The sequence below is a fragment of the Mixophyes fleayi genome, chromosome 7 (assembly GCF_038048845.1).
Source record: "Mixophyes fleayi isolate aMixFle1 chromosome 7, aMixFle1.hap1, whole genome shotgun sequence".
Classification (NCBI taxonomy): Eukaryota; Metazoa; Chordata; class Amphibia; order Anura; family Limnodynastidae; genus Mixophyes; species Mixophyes fleayi.
In genome coordinates this window covers 153,840,399-153,860,469 of record NC_134408.1, presented here as the reverse complement: position 1 = coordinate 153,860,469, position 20,071 = coordinate 153,840,399, and the positions used below count along the sequence as shown (strand labels likewise).

Below are 20,071 nucleotides of genomic sequence, written 5' to 3'. Positions count from 1 at the left end.
ATACCAGGAGGTCATTTAGACTCAGTGCTTCAGTCCTGCCAGCACTAACCTTGGTTGGCAACAGGGACTTAATGACAATTTCACAGCAAGGGCTATATTAGCCCATATATTAATATAGGTAATATAACTACTCGGTTGCCCAAGGTGAAGATCCTTTACATACATGGGACGACTGAGGAATATAAGACAACTCTTCTGCCAATCACACTTAAAAACTAAACCATTTCAGTGTTGGCTGCGATAGTGCCTAAGCTCCCACTTAAAGAGGTCCTCAGTGAGCAAGTCCGGCCGGACACATCGGTAACTGATTCGGTCTGAAGCCCGAATCTATTAGGGGTGCTTGGCTTGCGAACCAGAGACAGTTCCCCTGTGGAATATAAAGTCATAACTTGAGAACTCTTGTTGATTTTTACACATTTGGGAATTCCTGGGGAAATTCTGACAGACCAGGGCCATTCATGTCCAAGTTGATGAAGGACATGTCAGATATTAGGGTGACAGCTCTTCACACCTCTGCGTGTCATTCACAAACGGACGGCTTGGTGGAGCACTATAACAGCACATTATAGCACATGCCGATGAAAGGAGAAAAAAAATTGGGACACTCTTATCCTATATTTGAGGTTTGTCATCCGTGTGATACCTCAAGTCTCAATAGGGTTTAGTCCTTTTGAGGTCTTGTTCGGGAAACCGCCAAGGGGTATCTTGGATATGCTGAAGGAAGGGTGGGAGCAGCAAGGCCTGAGAGAGCCAAATCTGATACAATTTGTGGCCCAAATGTATGAAAGGTTGGGAAAGATAGGGCCCATTGTACAACAACATGTAAAAGAGGCTCAATCTTTCAATCCTAGTGCTGGTCCCAACCCAGGAAAGCAAACTTTTCGCCCACTGGCGATCAAATATATCACATCAATGCCCTTAAATCTTTGTGTGCACCCCTCTCCTCGGTTACTGGGTATAGTTATTGAAGAGTCTGGAGTTCCCATAGAGCCAGGTTTATCAGTTAGGTCGGCGGTTCCCAAACTGTGCGCCGCGGCTCCCTGGGGTGCCGTGGCGCTATCACAGGGGTGCCGCGATCACCATAGTAAAAAAAAGAAAAAAAATGAAAAAAAAAACTTACCCATCATCCAGCGCCGGATCCTCCTCCTCACTGACTCCCGGGCGTGACGTCATCCCGTCCGTCAGCCTCAGTGAGGAGCAGCAGTAGAGAGGACGTCAGGAAAAGGTAATTAAAGGAGAGTGAAGGGGGGCACTGAGAGACACTGGAGGGAGACCCAGAGAGAGACACTGAAGGGGGTCACAGAGAGACACTGAAGGGGGCACAGAGAGACACTGAAGGGGGACAGAGAGAGATACTGAAGGGGGACAGAGAGACACTGAAGGGGGGCACAGAGAGACACTGAAGAGGGGCACAGAGAGACTCTGAAGGGGGGCACAGAGAGACAGGCTGAAGGGGGACACAGAGAGACAGGCTAAAGGGGGACACAGAGAGACAGGCTAAAGGGGGACACAGAGAGACAGGCTGAAGGGGGACACAGAGAGACAGGCTGAAGGGGGACACAGAGAGACAGGCTGAAGGAGGGGGACAGAGAGAGACGCTGAAGGAGGGGGACAGAGAGAGACGCTGAAGGAGGGGGACAGAGAGAGACCCTGAAGGAGGGGGGCAGAGAGAGACACTGAAGGAGGGGGACAGAGAGAGACACTGAAGGGGGCACAGAGAGAGACACTGAAGGGGGGCACAGAGAGAGACACTGAAGGGGGGCACAGAGAGAGACACTGAAGGGGGGCACAGAGAGAGACACTGAAGGGGGGCACAGAGAGACACTGAAGGGGGGCACAGAGAGACACTGAAGGGGGACACAGAGACAGGCTGAAGGGGGGCACAGAGAGAGAGACACTGAAGGGGGGCACAGAGAGACACTGAAGGGGGGCACAGAGAGACAGGCTGAAGGGGGACACAGAGAGACAGCCTGAAGGGGGACACAGAGACAGGCTGAAGGGGGGCACAGAGAGAGAGACACTGAAGGGGGGCACAGAGAGACACTGAAGGGGGGCACAGAGAGACACTGAAGGGGGGCACAGAGAGACAGGCTGAAGGGGGACACAGAGAGACAGGCTGAAGGGGGACACAGAGAGACAGGCTGAAGGGGGACACAGACAGGCTGAAGGAGGGGGACAGAGAGAGACACTGAAGGAGGGGGACAGAGAGAGACACTGAAGGAGGGGGACAGAGAGAGACGCCTAAGGAGGGGGACAGAGAGAGACGCTGAAGGAGGGGGACAGAGAGAGACACTGAAGGAGGGGGACAGAGAGAGACACTGAAGGAGGGGGACAGAGAGAGACGCTGAAGGAGGGGGACAGAGAGAGACGCTGAAGGAGGGGGGCAGAGAGAGACGCTGAAGGAGGGGGACAGAGAGAGACTCCTAAGGAGGGGGACAGAGAGAGACGCTGAAGGAGGGGGACAGAGAAAGACACTGAAGGAGGGGGACAGAGAGAGACGCTGAAGGAGGGGGACAGAGAGAGACGCTGAAGGAGGGGGACAGAGAGAGACGCTGAAGGAGGGGGACAGAGAGAGACGCCTAAGGAGGTTGACAGAGAGAGACGCTGAAGGAGGGGGACAGAGAGAGACACTGAAGGAGGGGGACAGAGAGAGACACTGAAGGAGGGGGACAGAGAGAGACACTGAAGGAGGGGGACAGAGAGAGACACACTGAAGCAGGAGGGCAGAGAGAGACACTGAAGCAGGAGGGCAGAAAGAGACACTAAAGGAGGGGGATAGAGAGATACTGAAGGAGGGGAACAGAGAGAGATGCTGAAGGGGGATCAGAGTGTGAGCTGATGAAGAGGGACACAGTGTGAGATGGCGAAGGGGATACAGAGTGAAATGGTGAAGGGGCGCAGTGATATGATAAAGGGGCACAATGTGATGGTGAAGGGGTCTAAATACATCTTACGTCATTTTTGACCCAACTACTTAAAAAACGGGACTACCCGGTAATTATTTTTGCTTAGGGGTGCCTTGAAAAAATTATGGTGACCCTAAGGGTGCCTCGAGCTGAGAAAGTTTGGGAACCACTGAGTTAGGTCAAAGCAGCAGACTGATGAATGATACGCCAGAAGAGCGATGTCTCCTCTCCCATTCCTGGGCGCACTACTTTAGTTGAATGTGACATTGTCATTCTGCTGGGGATTGTCGTGAAGCAGAAACCGTACTGCATTCCTGAAGCCAGGCGCGGTGAGAAAGGTGTTCTCTGCAGGTGTTCTGTTTGATTGCTCTAAATGCATACACAGCCTGTCAGCTTGCCGTAAGATACACACACACCAAATACACTTATTTCATATCAAAGACTGAAAGATAAACATGTGAAATGTGTATATACATCTATGCTACACACAGTTTATTTGTATATATTGTTCTTGACCCATGATTGCTAGAAAAGAATAATTACCGTGTTTAGGAATTCGTTCAAGTTCCAATGTGTTTCCTCTGGGATCTCTTGCAGACTTCAGTTCCATTATCACTGTGTACTTTATACCGGCGATATCAATGATTAAAGTTTGTTTATTCTCGTTCTTGGCCTTTTCCAGCTCCATGTTTGTCAAATGATCAAAAGGAACAGATTTGGTTCCATCGTGGTATCTCCACTCCACCAGGTTACTGCACAGTTCTGCCTCTCGCTCTCTGGTCTTCTTATCTCTCACATTCTTTATCATCTCTTGGAGTTTATTGCTCATTTCCAGAACGTCCCTGGTCAGACCTGATATTTTAATTATGGAACCTGGAGACTTAAAAGAAACAGAAACTCCAAGTTTCTTCTGATGCTCAGACAAGGTCTGATGGTCCTTGTCATCGAAGTCCTGGATCCATTCATCTGTGATAATGTTCTCATGCTGCTCCTTCAATATGAGGTCTCGGAGCCAGGATGAAGCCGCTTCCACAATCTCCGCGCTCTCTGCGCACAGGTGGAAAACAGCCGGCTCTATGTTCTCTCTGAACTCAAAGTCTCTGGTTTCTTCCACTTCTCCGTTTGTTGTGAAATAACTCATAAAAGCTGTGTAGAAGTAAGATAAAGTTATCTGTAGGTATCAATTAAACATAATAAATTGCATTTTGTTTCTTTAATAACTGGGACATTCTGGGGATTCTTCTTTGTGTTATTGTTTTTTCTGCATAGTTGCTGATATGTAACTTAACAAGGGTGCCAGGCACAATGGATTTTTTATATGTAACGAATGACTATTAAATATAATATTAAGCATAAAACCATGTTGTGCTGTGTGGTTTAGAGAAGGGAAGAGGCGCGTCGTAACTGGACCCTAAACCATGTTTGTCTACTTTAGGTCCAAGGGGCAAGTGTGGGGGCCGTGACGACATAACTTGCGCTATCGTGGCTCGCCCCTGCTGCGCACTGCCATGATAATGAGATTTGTAGTGAATGACATCATAGAGCTCCGCCCACCTCACTAAGGATCCGAGAGGGCGAATTACACTCCCACAATGTGGGAGAGAAGGCTGCTGTAAACCGTATCTACTAAGATGCCCAGTATTTGTGTGCTATCTGCATCACAACATCACAACATGGTTTGTGTAAGTGAAGTGTTGCACCCTTTAGCTGGACTTTTCACTTAACTCTAAATGAGGCCCAATATGTTTAACATATTTTATAATTATTATCATTTATTTATATGGCGCCAGCATAGTCCCTAGCGCTTTACAATTATCATCACAGTAACAATACAAGACAGTAATAACTAACAGACGAAGAGCTGACAATCTATAGAACAGTGGGAGTGTTATTCATATTACATATTTGTCCAGTCAGATTAAAATGGGATAATTGGCTTACTGCGTCACTACATGGTTGGCTCGCTCGCGCGGCGTAGGGTGTTATTACAGGAAAAACTCTCAGCTTGATACATTTACCCCAAAGTGTCTGAACGTGATCCTACTGCTGCATGATGGGCGAGAACTGAGGCAACTGCAATATATAAAGTGATTCTATTCTGTCCATGTTACATATTTCCCAGTGTTTCCTTCTTATCCTCGGCTGTCCAAACGGATGTGAAATATTCCACATTACTCAGATATAGTTGGAGAGTACTCACATGATGCTAATTTGGAAAGAAATGAGGTTTGTTTGGGCAGGTCGATTCCTTCCTTCTTCTTCATACTGCTATAGAAGTCATTTAACATTTGCTGCTGGAATATAACAACTTTCACTGTCTGAATACCCCGGGATGACTTGGATTTGGCTAAATCTGCCACAGCTTCTAGTATAATATCAGCCACCACAGCAGAGGAGACACTGGCCAAACCTGGGACATAAACAGGGATAGTACGGGTTTAATTGTAGCAATGCTTTACCTCAATCCATATATTTATATTTAGTACATGAAGAGTGATAAGTGTGACAGTAATATAGTTATATGGTAACACAGACTTAAAGGCATGCTGATATAATTATTGTACAGAGTTCACGCATGAGACAGCATCAAGAACAGTGAGACACCAGATACGAGAATGGTGAACTTAGAGAACATCGAGACAGTAGAGAGGACAGAGACAGTACTGAGCACAGTGAGACCGAAGAGAGGGCAGTGAGACCAGAGTGAGACAGAAGAGAGGGCAGCGAGACCAGAGTGAGACAGCAGAGAGGACAGAGACAGTACTGAGCACAGTGAGACCGAAGAGAGGGCAGTGAGACCAGAGTGAGACAGCAGAGAAGGCAGCGAGACAGCAGAGAGGGCAGCGAGACCAGAGTGAGACAGCAGAGAGGGCAGCGAGACCAGAGTGAGACAGCAGAGAGGACAGAGACAGTACTGAGCACAGTGAGACAGAAGAGAGGGCAGTGAGACCAGAGTGAGACAGAAGAGAGGGCAGCGAGACCAGAGTGAGACAGCAGAGAGGACAGAGACAGTACTGAGCACAGTGAGACCGAAGAGAGGGCAGTGAGACCAGAGTGAGACAGCAGAGAAGGCAGCGAGACAGCAGAGAGGGCAGCGAGACCAGAGTGAGACAGCAGAGAGGGCAGCGAGACCAGAGTGAGACAGCAGAGAGGACAGAGACAGTACTGAGCACAGTGAGACAGAAGAGAGGGCAGTGAGACCAGAGTGAGACAGAAGAGAGGGCAGCGAGACCAGAGTGAGACAGCAGAGAGGACAGAGACAGTACTGAGCACAGTGAGACTGAAGAGAGGGCAGTGAGACCAGAGTGAGACAGAAGAGAGGGCAGCGAGACCAGAGTGAGACAGCAGAGAGGACAGAGACAGTACTGAGCACAGTGAGACCAAAGAGAGGGCAGTGAGACCAGAGTGAGACAGCAGAGAAGGCAGCGAGACAGCAGAGAGGGCAGCGAGACCAGAGTGAGACAGCAGAGAGGGCAGCGAGACCAGAGTGAGACAGCAGAGAGGACAGAGACAGTACTGAGCACAGTGAGACAGAAGAGACGGCAGTGAGACAGCAGAGAGGGCAGCGAGACCAGAGTGAGACAGCAGAGAGGGCAGCGAGACCAGAGTGAGACAGCAGAGAGGGCAGCGAGACCAGAGTGAGACAGCAGAGAGGGCAGCGAGACAAGAGTGAGACAGCAGAGAGGACAGAGACAGTACTGAGCACAGTGAGACAGAAGAGACGGCAGTGAGACAGCAGAGAAGGCAGCGAGACAGCAGAGAGGGCAGCGAGACCAGAGTGAGACAGCAGAGAGGGCACAGCAGAGAGGGCAGCGAGACCAGAGTGAGACAGCAGAGAGGACAGAGACAGTACTGAGCACAGTGAGACAGAAGAGACGGCAGTGAGACAGCAGAGAGGGCAGCGAGACCAGAGTGAGACAGCAGAGAGGGCAGCGAGACCAGAGTGAGACAGCAGAGAGGACAGAGACAGTACTGAGCACAGTGAGACAACTGAGAAGACAGTGAGACAGATAGAGGACGTCAGACCTGTTCCTATGGCCGGGAAAGCGACTGATGAAGCCTGTAGTTTAACACACTCATTGAGAGCTTCAGTAACAAACTCTTTGATGCCTTCAGCTGAATTCCTCCCAGCAACATGAAGGATTTGTTTGCAGCGGAGATTTCCATTCTTAGTAATAATATGACTCGTTTTAGCCTGAGATCCTTGGGCCAAAAATAAATCCCACAAACAGTTAGAGAACAATTTGTATAAGTGGCATCATCCAAGAAGTCATTCAACATCATTGTACATAACCCGATATATGAGGACCTTCATTGTACAAGCAGGATTAGACAAAACATACTGGACTTCATTCATGACATGCGCAAAAGACTTTGGTTTTACTTTCAATCGAATAGATGGTCTTCCATGCGCACATCAAGGTGCCGCCTGTTCTCCGCTCTCGTAGGAGACGCCTCTGCAACCTGCTAGTGTTCACTCTCTGCCACTCCATTAAATACAGATGTGTTTCTCCTAACACACTGCTTGGTTTGGCTTTATTTATGTTGTATTAATCATGAAAGTGAGGGGACATCAGGGCTGTCTATATTATATTCCATTCTCCACCAAAGTGCAACTAGAATTGCAACCAGGAATTCACAGGAATATGAGGTGATGGAATTTATAGCAATTCACCGCATATAATGATGATCTGAGCACAAGCACACTTGATATTGCAGTAATAAAAATAGACGGGTTCTGAGAACCTGGATGGTTGAGTCACAGCCAAAAACAGTGCAGGAATATAACACAATCTTTGTGGCAATGCAGAAATATAACACAATCTTTGTGGCAATGCAGAAATATAAAATCCTTTTTGGCAATGCAGTAATATAACACAGTAATTACTGAGAATGCCCCGCAGAGTGAGCAATGATTGCTGCAGTCCATGCCTAAGGATTCTCTGTAGGGCTATATGAATAGCATGCAAAGCCAGATATCAGGAACCAAGAGAGAGCTGAACTGGCAAGGTTAGAAACACACAGGGTACAGATACAGGAACCAGGAAGCTAGCATGTAACACTATCAGTGGTGATGAGTGCAGGACATGTGCACTCAGAGGGGGACACACCTAAACTGTATAGCAGATCTAAGTAACCAAAGCAGATGAAAACCTAACAAAAATTATAGGACAAGACCCTATTTCCGTCAGCTCTGAGTTAGTGCAAACATCAAGTGGGCGTGAATTATCTCCCACTATCTCGATTTTGGCAGGATAGTACTGAATTGCGTACCTCAACGTGGACATAACTGGGCGGAGTTTCTAACAAAAGTGTGTTATACAGGATCTGGGCAGGTTTATTATGTCCCGATTTTGCATGTCTCAGTGTTGTGAGATATGTGTATGTGCTACAAACACGGACACAGATCGTCTCCGTGCACATATAAAGCAGACTGAGGAAGTGTGGAGGGCGTACGTGTGGCAGATAAGTAGAATACGCTGCGCTTCTGTATTTTTTCCAGTTTGGAAATGTTTATTTAAATTAGATTTAGTTTTGTGTCCAAATCTTTCATAAAAGATGTAATTTTTATATGCTGAATCAGCTTCCTAAGAATACAGCCGGGTAACAGCGCGGAGATATCAGACACAAAGCATTGGTCAACTCACTAATGGAGTCGTAGGATGAATATTGGCTTAGCCCAAAAAATGGCCACAAATGTGTTTAGGTGACGGGACCAATGTTATCATCTGAGAAGAAGCCACAAGACAATTCATACATCCCAGATTATCGTTCCCCTTTAACAACAAATAACAGAAATACATTCTTACCTAGTAGGGTGCATTCATCGAGTACACTCTGCCCTGCGGCATCCAGGATGGCTTTAGAGACACCTGAAAAAGTAAACACATGTATATTAAGGGAGACTGTACATTATATAAGGGGGGAGGGGAGGGTCTGAGGGTCCATCGCTATGTTGCAAATCACACAGTGTGATTTCAGGAACACAAAGATAATACACTGTTACATTAGAGCGTCATACACAGCTGTATAATGTTACATTGCAGAGGATGCTACAATGACAGTAATAATTTATCTGGCTGCTGTAGATGTCCTGGAAATAACAGGTGAACGTACATCTGGCTATGAGGATATATACTGTATAAAGCAGATTCTATGGGGTGACTGGAGCCTATGCTCCCACTCCCAGGAGTGTTTATATTTAGATATTGACCTTAATCCTGTTGACCCCCCCCTACATAGTGTTTTGTTGAGACCCAATGGGTGGAGTTATTTAATTCAAGTCTCCAGTTCCAGCCTATTCCCTGCCTTACAAAGAGGAGAGACTGTGGCCTACAGCATGATGGGTGTACAGAGGGGAGAACGGACAATGGTGCTTTGTCTCCAATGCCCAGGACAACTGGTCCTAATTGCTTATGTGGGCAGAGTTCTCACAAAACAACCTGGTACAGAACTCCAACCCTATTTGATCTTTATTTCTTTGTAAGGATATCCTTATGTGTATCTCAAGCATGTTTAAATTGCTCTACTGTATTATCCTCTACCACCTCTGATGGGAGGCTATTCCACTTATCCACTACCCTTTCTGTGATGTAATTTCCTCTGAACCTACTTCCCCCCAGTGTCAGTACATGTCCTCGTTTTCTAATACTTCTCTTCCCCCCAGTGTCAGTACATGTCCTCGTGTTCTAATACTTCTCTTCCCCCCAGTGTCAGTACATGTCCTCGTTTTCTAATACTTCTCTTCCCCCCAGTGTCAGTACATGTCCTCGTGTTCTAATACTTCTCTTCCCTCCAGTGTCAGTACATGTCCTCGTGTTCTAATACTTCTCTTCCCCCCCAGTGTCAGTACATGTCCTCGTGTTCTAATACTTCTCTTCCCCCCAGTGTCAGTACATGTCCTCGTGTTCTAATACTTCTCTTCCTTTGTAGAATGTTTCCCTCCTGCACCTTGTTATAACCCTGGATATATATGAAAGTTTCTATCATGTCCCCCCTTTCCCTTCTCTGCTCCAAACTATACATAATAAGATCTTTAGTCTTTCCAGGTAAGTTTTGTGCTGTAGGCATTTTAGTTGCCCTTCTTTGTACAGTCTGTAATGTGTTTATATCCTTCTGGATTTATGGCCTCCAGAACTGAACACAGTATTCTAGATGAGGCCGTACCAATGACCTATACAGTGATATTATTACTTTTTTAAAGTTTTATTTTGACCTGGTCAAACAACGAAGTACAACCAACATTGCAAGCACGAAACTATAAGCATAATAATCATACAGTAACCAGGACCAGCTTTGTCACAAGATCACTCAATGCATAGGTGACATCAATACTTAAGAAAAAAAGGTTGACCAAGGATTTTATAATAAAGAACAGAAAGATAGAGAAGAAAGGAGAAAAAAGTATAGACAGGGATAAGAACGAAAAGAGAAAGAGAAGAAGAGTGGTTAATGTCCAAGGTAGCGATCAGGGTAAATGGGAGGACGAGGCAGGAATACGGAGAGTGCAGAATCAGGTGAGGTCACAAGTAAGGAGAGCAGGCTTGTAAATAAGAGAGCCATGGGCTCCAGACTTTGGTGAAGACTCTCAAAGAATTGTGAATAAATCTGGTCATATATTACATGCGTTGGGTCAGCCAAACTCTATTAATAATGGCCTGGAGGGGTGGTAGGGCCTGTGGTCACCAGTCCACAGTGATTTGGCAGGTAGCTGCTGAGATGATGTGTCGAGTTAACTTGTTCTGATGACGGATCGCTGAGGGTGCTCCCAAAGTTAGAAGAAAAAAATTGAGCTCCAGAGGGATGTCAATCTGAAGGACCGACTGAATCAATTGCTTAACCTCAGTCCAAAAGCGAGTAAGCTTTGGGAACCCCCACCAGATATGGAGGAAGGTGCCTTCCTGGGAGTAACCCCGCCAACACCAGTCAGAAGAGTCTGGGAGGATCTTATGGAGACGCGACGGCACATAGTGCCACCGGTACATCACCTTATAAACATTTACAGATCGAACAGGAGGCCGCGTGTTCATAAATTTCAGACCATTCTTCGTCTAGTAAAGTTTCACCAAGGTCTCTTTCCCAAGCAAGTTCGTGAGATTCCCTAAGGCCTGGAGTGGTCGGGGCAAGTTTGTGAAATATTGTAGAAATTAGACCTTTTGTAGAGGTATGAGATAGGGAAAGGTTCTCATAGGTGGTGAGAGAGCGGAAGGAAAGGCGTGTTTTGATACTATTATGGTAGTGGCGTATCTGTAAATATTGATAGAAATACTTTGAGGGGATGTGGAGGTGAGAATATCAGAAAATTGAGGGAATGTTATAGTGGAGGTGAGGTCAATGAGATATCTGACACCCTGCAAGAGCCATGGTTGAAACACTTTAGGAGTGAGCCCAGGAGAAAAGTCACTTAAATAATGGCAACATTGGGGTGGGGTGAGGAGAGAGGCCAAATTTTTGGGATGAGGAGTTCCAAATTGACAGGGAATGTGAGATGACTGGGTGAAGAAGGGAGCGTTTTCGTCGCCAAGCCCTTGGGAGCCAAGGGAGAGAAGAGGGTTAAAGCACTCTGGTAGAATTATTACTTCTTTATCTCTGCCACTGATTCCTACAACCAAGCATCTGACTTGCCTTCCTTATTGCTTTGTTGCATTGCTTACCTGCCTTTAAGTCATATGAAATAGTGACTCTTTCCTCCTCAGTAGTTTCCATTATTATGTCATCATTATATTCTGCCTTTGGGTATTTAACACCTACATGATTTTGCATTTTTTGGCATTAAAATGTATTTGCCACTCTCTTGACCATTCCTCTAGTCTACCTAGACCATCAATCATTTGTTTTACCCCTCCTGGTGGGTCTACCCTGTTGCATATTTTTGTGTCATCTGCAAAAAGGCATACTATCCCTTCAATACCATTTGCAATGTCTCCAATAAAGATATTAAGAAGCACTGGTCCATGTACAGATCCGTGGGGTTCTCCACTGGTAACCTTTCCCTCCAGTGAATGTACTCCATTTACTATAACTCTGTTTTCCATCCTGCAGTCAAGATCTTTTCCATTTAACCATCTTAGAATCCAATCTCAAGCTTTCAAGTTTATTTAACAGTCTGCGATATGGTTCTACATTAACCACCGTTTCCATCTGCTGGTCGTCCCATCTCCCCACCCCCTTCTGGAGTTTCTCCTGCAGACAAACATATGTAGGATCACCAGGGACTGTGAAATAGGCTGCAGCTCTCAAACCTCTGGTAGCTAACCCAAAAAAGGTTTGCGGACCAGAGGTGGCAGGATGGGCCAGTGTGATTCTCCCATGCAACATCGCCCTGAAGATGCCCTCATTCCAACCGGGTCCTAAGTCTGTTAACTCGTGCTCAATCATAGGCCTCCAGACTCACGCAATCTGAGGTGCAGATGAAGGAGACTGCTGGTGGCAGCGATTATTCTACATCTTGGGGCATACACAGTTGGTAATACACAGGTAATTAGTACATAGGTCATTAATACTTGTTAATACACAGGTAATTAGTACATAGGTCATTAATACTTGGTAATACACAGGTAATTAGTACATAGGTCATTAATAGTTGGTAATACACAGGTAATTAGTGCATAGGTCATTAATACTTGGTAATACACAGGTAATTAGTACATATGTCAGTAATACACAGCTACGAAGGGAACAAGGTTTTGCTGTAACAGGACCCAGCCTTCCAGAGACAGATTTACAGAACAGGTTTCTAGGCTGATGGTCCTGTATATAGGACTGAGAATGAATACAGGGACAACTGTCTCCTCTGGGGTACAGCACTATGGGGCAGATACAGGTTACACAGTTACCCCTGTCCCCCACCAGCAGATGGGGCAGATACATACCTGATCTGAGAGTAAACGTTGGGTCGGTTGAATTGACAATGACGTCGGTGTCTTCCTTGGTTATATCTCCAGTCTTTACCTGATACGTGATAGATCCGATCTTCATCTCATGGACGCCCAGTGTCAGGGTTTGCACTAACCCAAAGAAAGCTGCAAGAAACCATCAACATGTTACTATACAAGTGTGCAGAAAGTAGCGTTCTTATTACAAGAGCCATGTTTTACGCTATAAATTCAATTAAGACCATTCTTAAATAATAGCTGCTTTTTATATAACATTTTACATTAGTATAAAATGTGGAGGTTTCACCTCCCACCTCCTCATTGTCATTCCCCTTGGAATTGGTTGGTTATGTGAGTGTCCTTCACCACCATGATCACGTACTAGTAATCATGTTCCTCTATGTCTGATGAATTATCTCAATATCCGTTCCTTCTCAGGATAATACAGGAAATTCTCATTTTGACAACATTATGGGGTATATTTACTAAACTGCAGGTTTAAAAAGTAGAGATGTTGCCTATAGCAACCAATCATATTCTAGCTGTCATTATGTAGAATGTACTAAATAAATGATAACTAGAATCTGATTGGTTGCTATAGGCAACATCTCCATTTTTTCAAACCCACAGTTTAGTAAATCTACCCCTAAGACTGCTGTTCTGGATAACCTGCTCCATGAGCTGGTGTTTTATATTTAGCAGAGGTTATATGTATTATATAAGTACTTTTGTATCCACATTATTACTTGCTGTAGATGAATATCACTGTAGCGAATGTAAACTTTATGGTCGGTCTGTATTTCTGCCAGTACGCCTCATTATAAGTCAGATACTCGCACTTATAAGAACTGCCATTATTAAGTGTTACATAAGTGTCAAAACTCTAATCTTCCATACAGCAGGAATAATACTATATTCCCAAGCTTTTTCATTATGCTATGGTTGCTAAATAATACAAATTAGAAACGTGAGTGTAATATGTATGAATGAGTTCTTACGATCTTGTGATCACTCTGTCAGTTTTAAAGATTGATTGTGTGTTATTTCTTTACATTATGCAAATTTAATTCCTTTATTATATTTTGTTACTAATCATCTCTGTGAATCGATAAAGTGGCATATTCATGAATGATTGCATTGAGATTTACAACTATTAACCTTTACCTCTCCGGAACAGTAGGCATGTGAGTATCACTAAGTTTTATATATATAAAAATGATAAAATACAGCCATGGGAAATAAGCCTTACTAATAAATAGATTGTGAATTTCTGATCCCTCTGAAGCAGTCGTGATTTCATACGTCAAAATGCGTTAGCGCATTATACATTGCTGGTCTGTCCGCAGTTTCAGTCTCTCATGTGACTGATTCATGGTTCCTGAGGATTCCATGTAGGATATCTGCCTATTAGCACAGCAGAGACCGAGGTCTTAGGTAAGCTGCTGGAGGCAGTGGACATCTTACAATAATTGCTGTCCTATCGCGTTACTTTAGCTGCATTTCATCACTAGTATGTTTTATTGTTCATACAGTTACTAAGGTTTCTTACTGCCAGTCGGACTTTGTTCCTCTTAGAGCTACAACTACGTCAGTTATTGAGACTTTGTATTTTGCTATGACTGTGGCTTTGCACACGTTCTAATAACTGCTTTTGTTCTTTATGACATTAGACTGGAGGTTATAGTGTCAAAATATATCCCAAGTTTTGATATTTTGTTTTTATTTCTATATTTTTATATGTGTGGTAGAGATATTATTGTGGTTTTGTGCATAGATCCCATAGGGTACTCCTGGTGAGTACCGGGGGTACGTTAGACTCTGCGCCTCTCTGTTCAGTTGTACCAATACCGGCTAGTGGCCACCTCTGCTAATTCCGTGACACCTCTCTGTTTGTCTGTATCACCCAGTATTGTTTTATTACTGTCTGTCTTCAATTATAGAGCGCTACGGAATTTTCCTGGCGCTATATCGATAAATGTTGATGATGATTTATTGATGGATATGATTTTATTAAATTTAATATTGGATTTTGAACAATGACCTGTAGCAATTTTGTTGAAGCCTCCATTAACAGCAGCTGAAGTTCATGTATTTATTCAAGTGCCTGTTTAAGGGAGTTTCTTTGTTATTTGCATTTATATGTAATAATGCACCTGGCACAAATGCATTGACTGTTATTATGTATTGTGATTAAGGGAGAGCAATTAGCTATTTCACTGACAGTCTGCAGACATTACAACACTTATACAGCAGTGTACCTAGCTGAAAGATAAACAGGCGGAGGACATAGGTGTGACAAAATAATAGTAGAGTGTGATGTAACATGTTTTGAAATGGTTTGAAAGTGTCTTTTTTCCACAGCTAACAGCAAGTTGATGGGGTATATCTGCAATGAGGTCTGCACCTGCAGAGAGCTCCCTTTACAGACAAGATGGGCATGTCACTTGTCCATCAAGCTAGGACTGTGGGAGGGTCTCAAACATAAAAACCTGTATTGTACGTATTTGCAGGGCGACAGTTGCCGGTGTCTAGACAGGAGGACTATGTCTACTTAGGGTTAGTTTTCCAGGTGTCATCCTGCCGGGAGTGTATTATTATTATTATCATTTATTTGTTAGGCGCCACAGGGTTTCTGCAGCGCCTTACATAATACGAACAGTAGACCATACAGGGGAAAACATTACAGAACAATAAACACTAAGTACCAATGCTTCGGAAACTCCGGGCAGACATATGGAGTGAGGGCGGAGCAGCAGAGTCGGTATGAAGACAGGAGGGGAGAGGGGCCCTGCTCATACGAGCTTACATCCTAAGGGAGGGAGGACAAAACAGGCACGGAGGGAGGCAGTGATGCAATGGAGAAAAAGGGACCAGGGGAGAGGAGGGAGAACGAGCGGAGTAGATGAGGGGTTAAGTGGATGGTTGATAGGCTTTCAGGAACAGGTGAGTTTTGAGAGCCCGTTTGAAGGAGCACAGATTGGGAGCGAGACGGATGGAGCGAGGGAGGTCATTCCAGTGCAGGGGGGCAGCTAGGGAAAAGTCTTGGACTCGGGAGTGGGAAGAGGTGATGAGAGTGGAGGAGAGGTGACGGTCATTTGCTGAGCGCAGGGAGCGAGCGGGAGTATGAATGGTAAGGAAGTTAGAGATGTAGGGAGCAGTAGACTGGGAGAGAGCTTTGTAAGTGGTAGTAAGGAGTTTAAAGAGGATTCTGTAAGGGAAAGGGAGCCAGTGTAAGGCCTGGTAGAGAGGGGAGGCAGAGGAGGAGCGACGTGAGAGAAAGATAAGTCTGGCAGCTGCATTGAGTACAGATCGGAGAGGGGCGAGATGGGAGAGAGGGAGGCAGTGAGGAGAAGGTTGCAGTAGTCCAGGCGGGAGATGATGAGTGCATGGATGATGGTTTTGGTGGCGTCTTGTGAGAGGAAGGGTCGGATGCGGGCGATGTTGCGCAGTTGGAAGCGACAGGCCTGAGCAAGGGATTGGGCGTGGGGGGCAAAAGAGAGAGAGGAGTCAAGGGTGACACCCAGGCAACGGAGTTGGGTGACAGATGAGATGGTAGTGTTGTTAACAACGATTGAGAGGTTGTGGTGAGAGGGGAGTCTGGAAGGAGGAAAGACTATGAGTTCCGTTTTGGAGATGTTAATTTTGAGAAAGCGTGAGGACATCCAGGAGGAGATGGCAGAGAGGCAGTCAGATACACGAGAGAGGAGAGTGGGAGAGAGGTCAGGAGAAGAGATGTAGAGTTGAATGTCGTCAGCATAAAGGTGATACTGAAGACCAAAGGAGGAGATGAGCACACCAAGGGAGGAAGTGTAGAGTGAAAAGAGAAGGGGGCCGAGAACAGAGCCCTGGGGGACTCCTACTTGGAGGGGCGTGGGGGCAGTGTATGCTGTTTATTGTGATGGAACAATGAAAGCACTGTTATCAGCAAGAAGTTGTTTGTGTGAGCATCACAAGAAGGGTTCTCGTGCCACAATACATAGTGTATGGACAGGAAATGTAACTCAAATCTTAAAAATGTGCAAAGCTGTGCTATAGAGAAACATTTCCTCCTTACATGACTGGTTTGTGTGTCCTAAACCCAGCCATGGGCATTGCAGCCCTTGTGTAATAGAACTAACATCACTCACCTGGACCTGCTCCTGGACCGGCTCCTGAAGCGGCCCCTGCAACGGCCCCTGCAGCGGCTCCTGCACCTGCTCCTGGACCGGCTCCTGCACCGGCTCCTGCACCTTCTTGTGCTCTCTGACTGGTCGCTGGGACATTTTTGTTCTTTTGGTTATGTTCTTTCTTTTTCTCTTTATGATATCTGTCTTTTGTTTTAGTTAATTCTCTGGAAAAGTCCTAAATATAAAAGCATAATAATAATCAGTGTGCTCACATTATATTATATTACGTCATCATATTAGGAGAGAAACTATAATAGGCGATGTTTACATTGTTGTATATAGGAAGAGTCAGTGCGCTCTTATCAACTGTAAAATGAAATAACAGAGGTTGAGCATCAACAGTTTTTATGAAATATTTTACAAAATTAAGGGGTATAGGAAACAAAAAGGGGGCGGAGAGGAGTAGAAGGAGGCGGTATTAACATTTGTTAAACTATACTGATATATAGCGCATTATATTCGTATTGAGTGTTATGACACATCCAGCTGTTCAGTGAGAGATCGGTTGAGTTCTGTGTCTGGCGAGCTGAAGACTTTCTCCTTCTCTCATATATTCATGAGAGAGGAGGAGGCAGCAGAGGAATAGGGGGCACCTAGAGTTCCTATCTCCAAACTATATAGCATTTTGGCAAAAAACTTAGTTATGTTTGTGGGTGATGTGTTTTTCCATTGCTGGACGATTAATGCCCTTGTTACTATAAGTATGTGACCCAGGAGGGTCATGTGTAAGTCTTTGGGGTGGATAGAAGTCTAATAGTGCCTGGGCAATCCCAAATGACGTGTCACATGTCCCCCAGCAAAACATCTATTCAGTAGGTCACATTTGGTGCAGTCTAGTTAGAAATAATTTGTTTGGAATCTAATCAACATCTCTGTAATATGTGTTCCCATTGTTCTGCTGAAATAAACACATGTAAGATCTTCTTACCTCTTAAGCTGGGTTCACACTGCAGGTTTTTCAACCAATTATCACGCCAATCATAAGATAAACGACTGTTAGGTCAGATATCACATGAGTGTGTACGCTCCCACGGTCATGTTTTATCAGACCAAAGCACATTGTATCATTTGACCCCTTTACCAGCTCCTTTTGTAAGTTTTGTGAATAATAGGGTAGGGGGTAGCCGTAAGGTCAGGGGCGGGCCGGGGGGCCCCTGGGCCGCTCAGAGTGACCACTGTTCGGGCCGGCCGCCCCCCCCCATGGATGCAATATTACCTCAATACTGCATCCACGGACACATGATGCAGCCGCATCACCGCACAGGCGGCCGCATCACATGGCACGCGCCCCCCGGGCTGCATGTTGCCAGCCCGCGCCTGCGTAAGGTATTACATTGTTTGATTAGTTCAGTAATCCAGTGTCTTATTTGTAAATATTTATAGAATTCTCTACAGGAAATGGGAAATTGGTCTTGTGATCAAAGTGGTTTTAATCATATACTTGATAAGTGTGTGCTGATAATTTCTATATTTATGGATAAGTGTAGCAATGACCACGCTGTGCACTATTACTTGGCTCAGCTCTGATACTTAAGTGAAAGACCAGTTTGATTCCTTTATTTCTTTGTTTGTGTTTGTTCTATTATACCTTTGCTCCTTGCATCCAGCTTGATCCTCAGCAGACACATCCATACAGTATAGCTCTGTTAGTGTGTGTGAGGGACTTGCAGGCACCTTACCTCTCATTGGTCATGACTAACGAGCTATAGGCTGATGCACAATCAGCGCCCAGCCAGGTGCATGGATATTGCAGGAAGTGAGCTGAATGGACGCACTGCGTATTGATGGACCCCAGTGTCCGCACTCCTTCCTCTGCCATTTATGTTCTCCTAGCGTTGATTCAGCTGTTTGTCTGGTTGTATCTCAGCACCCTGACCATTAGATCAGTCTCCCGTCCATGATTGTTCACCTCCTCTTCTGGACCTGCTCCTCTGCATCTCACAAAGCCCAGATACTTCTGTGAGTGTGAGAGGTGTTGGGGCTCCCCGACCTGTCTAATACCTGGCTTTATGATACATTAGGACACTAACCTGATTAGATAAGAGGTATCTCCAGAACAGAGGTACTCACAGACACACTGAGTGCTAGTATTTACTATTATGTTATTTTGAATAATCTTGTAAATAATAACATTTTTTACCTTAATAGTTTCCGTATCTTTCGGGTGCAGCATGAAATTCACTTCTTGAATATTCTGGATTTTATTTTTCCTACTGAATTTGAGAATCTCTTCAAGTAATAAAGCAGCCGCAACGTCTCTGGGAAATCCCAGAATACCTGTCCCAATGGCCGGGAACGTTATGGATGTCAGTTGTCTCCTCTCTGCAGTACTCAGGCAGTTGTTTACTATTGCTCTAAAGATCTAAAATGAAAGACATTTTTTTTTTTAAATCAGGTAAAATTTTATTGCATTTTTTTTTTCCTTTTCTTAACATTTAAACAACAAAAAAGCCCAAAACATTAGGCTAATCCCCCAACTATACCCCATACAGTGATACAAGTATTGTCAAGTATTCATACACCATGCGATCAGAAAAAGCAAAAAACATTGACATTCACATTTCCAAGCAAAGATTTGCATATTTTCAAGATATAATGAGATAATGGTACAACTTTGATAATACAAAATACAATCGTTGACCTTAATTACATAATAGGCGGCTGGATGTCTGCCCCGAGCTTTATATTAGGAGAGCTCCACCTCCCTCAATCCCTCCGTAACATATGGGGATATCCTCCACCTATACCATATTCTTTCATACTTATCCACTAGGTTCCTGCTGGTGTACATGAACCTTTCATGGCCGACTGTATCATTAACAAGGTCGATCCAGCTATTCAAAGTCGGACCTTTTGGTGCCATCCACTTCCTAGCTATCACCACCTTTGCCAACATAAGTAACGTGTTGATAAGCAATCTAATAAGTCTACGTTTTTTTTTGTTCAAGCCTAAACCGAATATACAGAGTTTTGGAGTCAAGGTCACCACTCCCACCTCCAATCTTTTAATACAATCCTCCACCTCTCCCTAAAAGGATGAAACCAATGGACACTCCCAGAGCATATGCCAAAAGTCCCCTTTCTCACTCCTACACTTGGGACACAGCACCCTCTGACCACCACT

At 45.0% G+C, this 20,071-nt stretch overlaps 1 protein-coding gene across 1 annotated transcript in view; it reads right to left on the bottom strand.

The window, feature by feature from the left end:
* LOC142098408 (protein mono-ADP-ribosyltransferase PARP14-like) overlaps positions 1-20,071 on the bottom strand; it is a 59,980-nt gene that overhangs the window by 10,179 nt on the left and 29,730 nt on the right. Inside the window, exons 8-14 of the mRNA XM_075181247.1 lie at positions 19,088-19,309; positions 16,909-17,122; positions 12,779-12,928; positions 8,717-8,779; positions 6,933-7,109; positions 5,107-5,316; positions 3,450-4,052 (exon numbers count right to left, since the gene is read on the bottom strand). Of these exons, the coding sequence (XP_075037348.1) occupies positions 3,450-4,052; positions 5,107-5,316; positions 6,933-7,109; positions 8,717-8,779; positions 12,779-12,928; positions 16,909-17,122; positions 19,088-19,309 (1,639 nt within the window). The remainder of the gene's footprint in view (positions 1-3,449; positions 4,053-5,106; positions 5,317-6,932; positions 7,110-8,716; positions 8,780-12,778; positions 12,929-16,908; positions 17,123-19,087; positions 19,310-20,071) is intronic.